The sequence below is a fragment of the Camelus dromedarius genome, chromosome 11, assembly GCF_036321535.1.
Source record: "Camelus dromedarius isolate mCamDro1 chromosome 11, mCamDro1.pat, whole genome shotgun sequence".
In the NCBI taxonomy this organism is placed as follows: domain Eukaryota; kingdom Metazoa; phylum Chordata; class Mammalia; order Artiodactyla; family Camelidae; genus Camelus; species Camelus dromedarius.
The window spans coordinates 12376434-12388756 of record NC_087446.1 but is presented as its reverse complement, the minus strand read 5'-3'; the positions used below and the strand labels follow the sequence as shown (position 1 = coordinate 12388756).

Below are 12323 nucleotides of genomic sequence, written 5' to 3'. Positions count from 1 at the left end.
TATTTGAAGGACAGATTGTACCTTTTTCTATTACACATGGAAAGTTTGCCAAGGGCTAGAAACCATTCTCTTGCCACTTCAAAGTATTACAGATAAAAGAAGTTGGGGAGAATATTTGGCAAAACTGTAAGGAAGTTGCTCCAAAGCACGTAAGAAGGGAACTGATGTAAAACAGTGAAAGCTGCATTGCTCCAAGTCTCTCCTCAATGCCTCTTAAATCTCAGTGATCCTGCGGCCCAAGGGGAAGAGAAGATGCAGCCATTCCCCAATGCAGGGCCTGCGTTGTCTCCACCCCGACGTTAATTTCTCCCCAGGATGAATATCAGTGGGAATATCTGTTACTTTTACGGAAAATTCTACCATTAATCTATTGTGGTATGGTCTGTCCCCAAAAGTCTCAAGAAGCTGTTCACAGTACCTGCGTTAACCTATTTCCAGATCCATACTGGGAATGTCATAAACGTTTGATTCTTCCTTTCCAGTTTTATGTGCCTTACTTTTTTCCCTGCTTACCCCACGGCTGACATCTCCAGTGTGATACTGTTGCCGAATCCCGGTCTCTGTGCCCTGGCGCCAAATTGAAATCTGGAGACAAGAGTTTTGGGTGAAGCAGAAAAGAAGAGCTTTACTTCTTTGCCAGGCAAAGTAGGTCACAGCAGGCTAGCGTCTCAAGACTGTGAGCCAGATCAGGGGTGGGGTAGTAGCAAGAAACAGAGCTTCTGATAAACATCTGTGAACATGCAGGGGCTGCATTCTTTCCTCCTTGACACGATTGTACTGACATCAAGAAAACCTGGTGATGGGGCCACCTGGTTCTGTGGTTATCAGACCATGACCTCCGCCTCCAATGGGCCTTGGTCTGGTGTTTGTCTTCTGCACCTGGAGTTAACAAGTCATATCTCTAGACATTTCTGCGCCTGGAACAAAGCATGCTGGAACAAAGAGGGATAGGGAGGGCGCTAAAGAAACATGTGCAATTTAGAGTCAGGCTAGCAGGTGCTACAGCATGAGCGAAGACATTTTTGGTTACTAGTATCTGGGTACTTCAGAGAGGAGCTATGGCAGAGGATATGGGGGAGGCGTCTGCCCCGGGAAGGCCCCCCAGGGCCCAGGGGGCTCAGTTACAGTACTGAGTACTGGTGATTGTGGGCATATTATTCTGGTCCACTATCTGAAAGCTTACTTTTCCAGGGTGAAATGTTCTACATGTAAGATTTCAGTAGTCACTATCAGATTAAGAAAATTCTATTCTTTATTTCCTAACAGATTTAAAAATTATTAGTAAGTTCCAGTTTTTATCAAATGCTTTTATTGTCCTTTTAAATGACTATGTAATTGTCTCATTTAATTTGTAAATATGATAAAGGATTCCTCCAGCCGGTAATGTGGGTTTAGGGATAAGCAGAAAGTATGATCTTGGTAGCTATGAGAAGAGTGATTCTTTTAATTGATTTTTTTTTAACTGAAGTATAGTCAGTTACAATGTGTCAACTTCTGATGTACAGCATAATCTCCCAGGCATGCATATATATATAATATACTCATTTTCATATTTTTTCATTAAAGGTTATTACAAGATACTGAATATAGTTGCCTGTGCTGTACAGAAGAAATTTTTTTTAAATCTATTTTTGAGAAGAGTGATTTTTAAGTGTATAGAATCTATTCACCAAAATTCCAAAGGAGGTAGAGTTATGGATGGTTAACAACTGAATTTTTGTCAATGGCAGGCAAGCAAAAATTCCGTGACCCATCTCTTGGCCTTGCCCATTAAAAACATTTCACATGCGACTCTCTGTGATCTTTCGCCTTTTGCTGTCTTGATACAGAAATAATGGAGAGCTTGTAAGTTACATGTCAAAGACGGCAGAGGCAAGAGAGGAAAGGAACCCGAACCCCAGAATCACTGTTTAGGAGAAATTCAACCTCCAGCCAACAATATCAATACTGGAACTTTAATGAGTGAGAAATAAATTTCTATTGAGTTAAGCAAGCCCTTTTAACCTGTTTCATTAGTTAGTGTTACCTGAAATCATACAATATTTCCCCAAGTTTTTGTAGCTTTGGAAGGAGGGGTCATTCTTTCATTATCGTAAGCGGAATAATGGCAACGTGTTTCACTTCAACCTTTTTGCTGTAAAAAGGACTTGACAGAATATGCAGAGTGAAGGATAGAAGAGGAAAGAATTGGAGGGATGAGGAAGGGCTCATGGTGGAAACTGTCAGTTAGATGGAGAAGTAGCTTGGGTAAAGGGAGACCATGTGTGTGCTTCTCTTAGATAAAAGGGTTTCCATCCAACAGTAGGGTCTGGGGACAAGGAGACAGAGTGGCCTGGGTAATTATTAGAAGAGTGATTTTTAAGTGAAACAGATTTGACTTCTGGAACAGAGTTCTAAAGCCCAGTTCCTCTGTGATCAAATCTACCTGTTCCCTCCTATAAATGTAGAATCTATTTACCAAAATTCCAAAATGCTAAGGAAAAGTCCAAGAGGTCAAGATGTGGTGTGTACTTATTTGTTTGTTTGCTTGCTTGCTTGCTTCAGACAGCAGAGTCATAAGGGGTTTGTCTTTGTTATATGGAGGCTAGGAAACCAGAGAAATAGATGGTGAGTGTGGCTTGCTCGGGCTCCTCAGTTTCCACTGCAGCTTCTAGCCACACCGTTTCACCCACGCTCAGTGGAAGGGACAGCATGCCTGAGAGATTCCTGTACTCTTTGGTGGAGACCTGATGCTTTTCTAAGACAGGGTTCTTGTTCCTCATCAGCCAAATGGTCACCTTGCAGTGACGGAGCTCTACATCAAAGAGGAAAAGGTAATTTCCTGGCACCCTGCATATGAAGACCCCCGTGTCCTCGTTTAAGTCTCTCTGAGCGTTGTACAGGACCTCTGTGAAGGTGACAGGCTTCGATGGTGAAGGCAGCTTGCCATTGAGCTTCACAGTGAAGGCTGACTTTCTGTCGCATGGGCATTTTACATTCTGTCCTCGAAGTCCTGGAAGTCCTGGGAAACCTGGGGCCCCTTGGGAAAATGGAGACAAGCCAGTAAGAAGTTCAGAGCATCCAATAGAAAGGTGATACCTCAGTTGATCTGTGAAACCACCACTTTTTTTGTTATAACATCATGGTTAAGAGAGTGATCTTTGGTGTACGATTAAATGCTTACAAGTCACATCTCTGAAATTGGCTGGCTATGTGAACTTGCTAAAGTCAATTCAACTTTTGGGGCTGTATTTCTTCATCTGAAAATAATATTATTGACTTCTCATATGGCTATCGTGAAGTCTTAATGAGACTGCATTTAAAGTACTTACTATAGTGGCCAAAAACATTAAACCTTACAGAAGAACCTTTATGTCATGATCTCACTTATATGCGGAATCTAAAAAAGTTGAACACAGAGAAGCAGAGAGTAGAACGGTGGTTGCCAGAGACTAAGGGTAGGGGGAAGGGGGAGATGTTGGTCAAAGGATACAACGTTTCACTTATGCAGGATGAGTATGCTCTGGAGAGCTAACAGACAGCATGGTGACTATAGTTGACCAGATCCATTGAAAATTCCTGATTCTTGCTACACCGGATAGTGAGAATGCACGTTATTCTACTTCTAGCTCCTCTCTTCATCCTGCCATTGCTCTCTTTCTTTCTTTTCTCCTTACTCAAATACATACAGAGGAGGGGAATGGGGAGATGTTGACCAAATGGGACAAAGCATCAGTTATGCAGGGTGAACGACTTTAGGAGATCTAACGGACAGCGTGGTGACTATAGCCAACAACACTGTATTGTATACTTGGAATTTACTAAGAGAGTAGATCTTAAATGTTCTCATCCCCCGCCACGCACACAATGGTAACTATCTGAGGTGACAGATACGTTAACTAGTTGATTATGGTAATCATTTCACAAGGTATACATGTACCAAAACGTAATCATTTCACAAGGTATACATGTACCAAAACATCACCTTAAATATATACAATTTTTATTTGTCAGTTAAAGAAATCAACTGTTAAGAAAACATACATTAGCTATTATTAATTCTGTTGGCCCCGGTTGTTTGGTAGGATTCTGTACTTCCTGGGATACTTTTGGGAAATGGAACAGTACAGGGCGAACAATGTGATTTCTGATCCTATATGGATGTCAGTGATCCTATATATTATCTCACCCTGATTTGGGTGGGACTGATTCTTGTTAATGACTCTAATCTTACCAAGGATGATAAATAAAAGGGCCTGAGTGTCTAAGTCTGGGGACCAGAAAATCTTTAGATTACCAAATCTAATCCTTGTGGGTAATGACCAATGATAATGGCCCCACAAGAGACTACTCACGATTGTGAGCTTTCCTGAGCGTCTCCTCTTGTCTAGTCTCATTAAGATGCAAGGGAGTCCTGGCACTCAGGACGGAATCTAGGAAGACTCCTGCTGCATGTTCAGGTGCTCACTGGGCACCATCCTTTTCACAATAACTAGGTTTAGGGCTCTAACTGCCCAATGAAATCCAGTTCTTCTGCTGGTGTGTGATGCCCTGCTAAATTTATAACCCCCTTTTTTCCTTACTGTTTATCAGACAGTCTGATTCATGATGCTGACTCTACTTAGCCCCTGCTCCCACCATGACTAACCCACGTGGGTCACAGTCCCCTGGTACTGGAACTGGGCCATTCTCCCTTGTCCCCTGTGATTTGGGCTCTGGCCACCCTGCCCTGGGACCCAAACCTACAGCTGATTATTTTTTCCACATTCTTTTCATCCTCAATGCCTCCTGAGCCTATGAGGATTATGGCTTCCCTGCCAAGAATACAAAATAAGAGGGAAGAAATACATGTCTCACCTATGGGACCAGGAAGCCCTCTCAGGCCTGGAGGTCCCGGAGATCCCGGTACCCCGGGAGGTCCAGCACATCCTCCTTTCTCAAAGACAGCAGTTGCCACTAAGATGATGTTGACCAATATCCCGATACCTTGATTAGAGAAACAAAGAGAGGTTTTTTCCTCCATTTTGTTTTGTTTTGTTTTGTTTTTATATGAGGACAGGATAGGTAGAGTTGCAACCGGGTCCATAAAATGTATCATCTCTAGAATTAGACACGTGGACTCAAATGTCACCCTGACCCTTACTAGTAAACTGAGCATGTGACTCTCTGAACTTTAGATAGAATTTGTTAACTCCCCTTCATTATCATATAATATATAGTAATAATTACTCAATTAAATGTGATTCTGAATCCTGGACCTTCAACCTCTGTTTTCATCCATCTTTGAACTGATAGCACATAGTAAGCACTTAATAACATTTCTTGAATCATTAAACAGTTCCTTTTTGCTAGAGCATACTATATATTGAATGCTTATCATGGAAAAAATATTGTGCTAGAAATACCATACGATCAAGTTTTCATGACATGACCAGTGTTTTTGCCGTAAGTGTCCTTGCCATGGACATCTTTGCTGCAAACATTTTGCCAGATAACTAATTGGCCGTAAGGCAATTTTGCCATAAAAGATGAAATAACTGGTTGACAGTTCGGTTTCATTTCTCCACTGATGCAGTAATCCCATTTTTGTATTACATAAATCTTAGCCCTTAAAATGGTCCATACAGAGACACGTAGGCATGGCAGTCTTAAAACAGTGGATGATAACAACTAGGTACATCGACTTGATGGAAAAAATGTGATAAAACTTCCTGGAAGTGTGGAATAAGAGAGTGTAAAGCCAGACTGCATACTATACTAGAAAATGATGACATATCAGCTTGCAAACCCCTGGGTGATCTGAAGGCAGAGCTGAACCCACATTTCCCATAGAACTTTGGAACGTTCATCAACGTTCCATGTGACATGTGACTATGCCAAGAACAACCCGTGTACAGGCTTTCACAACACAACACAAAGCTCAGTCATAAATATGCATCCTAGTATTTGGAAACTGATACCTCTCTTAACAAAGGAGAAAATTTTAGCAGAAAAAGAAAAAATGTAATGCCAAAAGAAGAGACAAATCAACAAGCAAAAAAAAAAAAAAGTGCAAAATATTATGAAAGACTTTTAAGACAAGTGCTTAGGTACAACTTACAGAGTACAATCAGTTATTTGCACAGTATTGTCATGAATCTACACAGCAGTTTTAATGTATTCAAATATTTTGTATGTCGCAATAAAGCCTCTTTCAATTTTGTTATTCGTTTCTTGTGTTTCATTAGGTCCTTTTTAATGACCCTCTTTTATTTTTCATTATTTTATCTTTTACAGCAAAATGGCCTTTTGGCCAATTAGTTATGGAGCAACCATGTTTGCAGAGGAAATACTTGTGGTCCAGTTGTCTATGGCAAAGAAGCTTATTGAGAAAGTGCCTAGAACCACTCATTATACCCCTGCAAGGTAAGGTGCCTATTTCATCTGACAGATTTGTAGCTTGGGATTCAAAGAGGCGGTTCTTATTCCTAACCAGATTGCTAGTTAGGTACAGCTGGTGACAAGATTCTACCTCCAGGCACTCTCAGTTAAGAATCAGCGTTCTTACCCATAAGTGATTCTAATTAGGTAATTAATTAGCTAGCCTCCTTGCCCTGTCGTTTCTCCAAACCCTCTGCCCTTGGCTTTGACTTTTCCAGCCAAGGCTTGCAGCACAGCAACCCACAAGAAGCATCATGAGTTAGATGGCATTCCCTCTCTGTGTTTATCCTCTCCCCCCAGAGCAATAATGTCAGAAAACCCATCTTTGGCACTCGGATATCCATACCCCTATTAATAAAATGATACCCTCCATCCACTCTCCTGCAAGTACTTGAATGAGGAGATCAGCCCCTCCCACAACCTGCGTCCGTCTCCTACCAGCCATTCTCGGGACAAAGTCTTTCCTCTGGGGTGGGCTTCTCTCAGATTTCTTTCTGAAATGCCTTGCTCTGTGTCTGAGGCTTGGGCCCCTGTCACCGTTCACCCTATCAAGGCCTTCACTAAGTGGTATAAAGTTGCTTCTTCAAATATTTACCCCTGGTGCAATCTGGGACAACAACAAAATTAATATTTAATGGCAAGGTGATTCGGATCACCTGCTCTTTGGGAATCTGGATCTCAGCCTGGGTAGGGTTCTCAACTACAAGTCCTGTCATTTTCAGGTGTCCTTTCCAGCAGGTCTATCATGGGAGCAGCTGTCAACACATATAAGGCCAAAATAAGGGGTCCATTTCTCCTCTTGCTCTGACTTCTTTTTTTTTTTAATTTTTTTAATTGAAATATATATATATATTTGCACTTTTTTGGTTTGCTTTGGTTAGGACGGAGTTAGGTTTGCTTAGTTACTTATTCATTTCTTAATGGAGGTACTGGGGATTGAACCCAGGACCTCATGCATGCTAAACACGGGCTCTACCACTGAACTTACAGCCTCCCCATGATTTCTTTTTGAAGACTTATTCCTTACATTTAACCACAGATTTGGAGTCATGCCAAACCATTTTCTGGACAGGAAGCCAAATGCAGGGCAGAAAGTCTAGAATGGAGGGCAATTTCCAATGAGAATAATGTGCAATGGGAAAGCAACAGTAATTCATTGATACATAATCGGATGGTCAAGCACATGTAAAGCATGCCGTGCTGATTAATATTAGTTACTGTTTTAACACGCAGGTCACTTACCTCTTTTTATCCCTATAACAACCTTATAAGGAAAATATTTGCATTACATGTTATATTTTATACAAAGCAACACTCCATACTCTTGCTCATTACCCTTATTTTGTTCTTTCTGCCTGGAGTGCTTATGCCCCTGAACTTTGATGAACTCATCCATTTTCTAACGTTTGAATCAAACATCTCCTTTAGTATCTACATCAAATATACAAATGTCTGGGAAGAAGACATTCTTATAGGAAGAAGAAATTAGAAGTTAATTCTGAGTTGGGGTAGGGGATGACTCAGCATTGAACATGTAAAGTAGGTGAACTATGATTCAAAAGTGAATAATTTCTGGATGCTTTCCTGTAAACCCCTACTTGTCCAGAGTACAGGCCGAATGGCATATAGATGGCTGTCAAAAAGAAGAATAGAATTGCCCGACCGACCAGAAGACTGTGAATGACCCAGAACATGTAGGTGAATGAATCCTCTAACTTCACTTTAGGAATATTTTTGCAAGCAGAGTGTTGAACAGTTGTCATCTCTTCATTTAAATAAGATATAATGGGGATTTTTTTTTTTTTTTAAATCTATGCTGTACTAAAGACATATGTAACTGATGATAGTTAGGGATTTCTTCCATCAACTAAGGTTCGAACTTGACCTTATATATACTGAGGTGGGGGAACATTTATCTCATCTTCCCATGCAGGCTCCAAAATTCTGTTTGGAGAGAGTTCTTGTAAGGGAGAGTCCTTGCTACAAAAATGTATTTTGATGGGAGTTGCAGCCAGAACCAAGAGCACGGAGAAGAGAACTAACTGAACATGCATGTACGAGGCATGATTTTCAGACCACAAATATGATATTAAGAGTAGTTTTTTTGGTAGATTTTTTTATCAAGTTGAGGAAGTTCCCCTTTATTCCTAGTTTGCTGAGTTTTCATTATGAATGTGTGTTGAATTTTGTCAAGTTACTTTTCTGATCAATTGACATGATCACATGATTTTTCCGCTCTATTTTAAAGACTTGGTATATAATTAAAAAATTTTTTTTGCATTTTTTTCGATTTACAATGTTTTATTAGTTTCTGGTGTACAGCCAAATGATTCAGTTATATATACACATATTCTTTTTCATATTCTTTTTCCGTCCAGGTGACTACAAGCCATTGAATATGGTTCTCTGTGCTATACAGTAGATTGGTGATCAAGACACTGTGGTATTGGCAGAGGGATATGAACATACATCAGTGGAACATAAAAGAGTCTATGTATTAACCACAGATGACCGACACATTTTGTTTTTACAAAAGTACAAAACCAAATCAGTGGAGCACAGATAGAATATTCAACAAATGATGTTGGAACAATTGGTAGTCAAAAAAATTAATGTTAACCTAAACCTCACACCTTATTACAAATATTAACACTACATGGATGATAGATCCTAATGTAAAATGTAAATATGTATTACTTTTAGAAGAAAACATAGGAGAAAATCTTCCTGGCTTTAAGCTAGGTAGAGATCTTAGACATGATACCAAAAAGATAAATCATAAAATTAAAAAAATTGATAAAATGGACTTTATGGAAAAGGAAAGCTTTTGCTCCATAAGATACTAAGAGATTAAAAAGAAAAGCCACAGACTAGGAGTAAATGTTTGCAAATCTCCTAGCTGACAAAGAACTTGTATGGAGACTACGTAACAAATTCTTTAAACCTAACAGTAAGAAATCAAACAAGCCTATTGAACAGACATTTTGCCAGAGAGGATGTACTGATGGAAAATAGGAAAAAAAAAAAAATAGAAAACAAGCACATTGAAAATTGTCCCAACATCATTAATCGTTAGGGAAATACAAATTAAAGCCAACATGGGATATCACTCCACATCTACTAGAACAGTTAAAATTTTAAAAAATACTAGTAATACAAAGATACAGAGCAGCTGGAACTCTCACATATTAGAAGGCATGTAAAATGGTACAGCTGCTCTGGAAAACAGTTTGGAAGCTCTGTATAAAGTTGAATATATTTATCATGCGAAACAGCAGTTCCAATCCTGGGTATTTATCCTAGAAAAATGAAAACACATTGTGTTTGGCAGAGTCGTGCCCCTGAAGGTTTCATGTCCAGCCTCCTGTTAGTGTGATTTTACCTCTGCGATTGTGTTCTGTTACGCGGCACGACTGATCTAACACAGGGACGTGATCCTGGATTGCCTGGACAGGCCCGATGTAATCACATGGGCCCTTATAAGCAGAAAAGGAAGGCAAGAGAGAAAGGTAGGCAAATGTTGTGAACGTGGGTAAGGGAAGTCTTCAAGAGCTAAGAATGGTCCTTGATTGATACCCTGAAAGAAAACAGGGACTTCAGACCTACAACCTCACGGCATGGGTTCTCCCAGAAGTCTGAATAAGCTTGGAAGTAGATTTTTCTCCTTCAGAAAGGACACATTGATTGTCGCCTACCGAAACTCTTGGCAGAGGACACAGCTGAGTTACATTATGCTCAGACTTCTGACCCATGGAAACCATGAGATCATAAATGGATGCTGTTTTAGCTGCTAAATTTGTGGCAATTTTTCACATCAAAAATCAAGAACCACCTAGGACTTGTAGCTTACATGCCTTTCCCACTGGCATTCTTTAATTCTCTAGCTTCTGTCTTTGTGAATGCCAAGGGAAAAACCCAAGCAAATAAACCCAAGGAACACCTCTGGTCCTATTCTGTAGGTAGGAGGAGGAACATGAGGAACTGGGTTCATATTCAGATGCTGGGATGGGCTGAAAGAGGAGTAGATCCAAGGCAGAGTCCATTTACTTCAGCAATCCAGATCCTGGTCTTGAGTCAACAACTCACTGCCTGAGGTCTATGGAGGGTAAGAAGCTAGTTTGGATGCCAATTGCCCTAAATCCTCTCTGGTTAAAAATTAACCCATCCATTAACCTCAGGAGAGATAAGAAATCAAATATTTAGTGAAATCAGTTGATTTAGTTAGCCCACCTGACTAAATCAATTGATCAAAATACAAACATACTTTGAAAGTCATCACCCGAAAACTTCGTTGCCTGAGAGAACACATACTTGTTCCCAGGTTCACTGGTTTGCAGGTCAGCAATAGCTTTACTGATTCAGGCGAGGCTGAGCTAACATTTGGTTGACCTCACTCCAGTACGTGAATGTGGATCAGTTCTGTTCCACGTGTCTCAATCTGGGGTCCACATTAAGGAGAAAAAATACAAGCCACCAAGGAAGAGGAACTCTCAAAGAGATCACTGGAGTTGAAGAAACAAGCCCAGCAATGCAAACATATTTCAAGCCTCTGCTTGGGTTATGTCTTCTAACATCTTTTTGCACAAAGTAAGTCTATGACCAAGCCCCAAAGTGCAAGAGTGTGGAAGTAATTCTGCTCCCTATGAGGCCATGGCAAGAGTGTGGATGTATCATACCACAGCTGAAGAGGGCAGAATCTTGGAACCAATAATTGAATTTATCCCCAGTCTGCCATCTTAGTCACAAATTTTAAAGTCTCTTCCACCCCCCCCAAAAAACTCTCCAAAAGCCTCACTGCCTCATAGCATCAGGCTGGAAGTCCATCTTGTGGTTTACATCGTCTTGATGCAGATGACTTTCATATGGGGACCTATGAATTAAAGAGACAAATTATCTTTTACTGTAGCCTATATATGATGGTAAACAGTGGTAGGAGAGTGAAGGACTCTCATTTAAAAATAGAAAGAAAGTGAAGTGCGTATCAATTACTGATCCAAAGCAACTCTGAAACCCTTCTGGGCAACTGTTTCCAGGTCCTGCTACTCTGAGGATCCTTATTTAAGTAGGTAACTTCTCCGACTCCCTGAAAGGATCTCTCCAGTCTACTGCTCTCCATATGTTCTGGCTCTTCTTTCTGGGAGGTACTGTTTCCATTTCTGGCCCTGGACACTTTGAAAGAGAGATTTGGAAAAAATTCTCTTCTTGGCAGCTGAACAGGCTGATCATCTGGTTCCTACTAGTAGAGAGTTGAGGGTCAGAAGACCACGTATATTGCAGTCTCAGAGTCTATTAATCCAGGCCGTGATGCTTTTGCTCATGCTGTTCTCAAAGGCGTTGTGGGTTTTCTACCCCTGAGCACAGTCAAATCCATGTGCTGCCAGCCCCATCCGTAATTCTCTGTCTTTAAATTTAATTTTGAGTATTTTGGTTGCATTTGGCTCTTATGAAAGCATAAAAAACTATCAGGAGGAGGGGAGGTCACACTCTGCCTAGCATAAGTGTATGGAAAAGGTGTGGATATAAAATATTAGAGGGAAGTAAATTGTTGTGAGCAATAATAAGTAGTTACTTATTTGCGTGAACTAGATGTCTCCAGCTAGGCTAGATTTTAATTACAACTAGGATCATGTTGTATTTAATATTCAGATTATTAGGATTTTTTTTTTCTCAAAGAAATCCTTTCCTTCTCTATTCATGGGAGCCAAATTCTGTTTTATGTTCCTCAAGGCTCCCAGGGACCTTGGCTCCATCAAATAAATCATGCGTAATTATACTCTCACAGAAGCAGGAATGTTTGAGGTCATAACTGTGTGAAGAGTTGACCTGCCTTCATTGTCTAGATGCTTGAAATGCTGCAGAAGCCCAGTCAGTCCTCAGAGCCTGCAACAGTGCTTAATTTGTCCAATGTCCTAACTCCCATTTTC

General features: G+C 40.4%; 1 protein-coding gene across 1 annotated transcript; it reads right to left on the bottom strand.

Moving 5' to 3' along the window:
- Positions 1–1424: 1424 nt before the first annotated feature.
- On the bottom strand, positions 1425–6949 carry LOC105097161 (protein HP-20 homolog). The gene is made up of 3 exons (XM_010989660.3): positions 6838–6949; positions 4837–4965; positions 1425–3019 (listed from the first exon to the last, which is right to left on the bottom strand). Exons 1-3 carry the CDS (start codon positions 6842–6844, stop codon positions 2574–2576), a joined length of 582 nt encoding a protein of 193 aa, XP_010987962.3. The 5' UTR covers positions 6845–6949; the 3' UTR covers positions 1425–2573.
- Positions 6950–12323: the final 5374 nt, after the last annotated feature.

Excerpts from the sequence above, each read along its gene's own strand:
- LOC105097161 (XM_010989660.3), bottom strand. Across the intron at positions 3,020-4,836 it reads AGGGCTTCCTGGTCCCATAG|GGGCCCCAGGTTTCCCAGGA; the intron begins GTGAGACATGTA and ends CATTTTCCCAAG.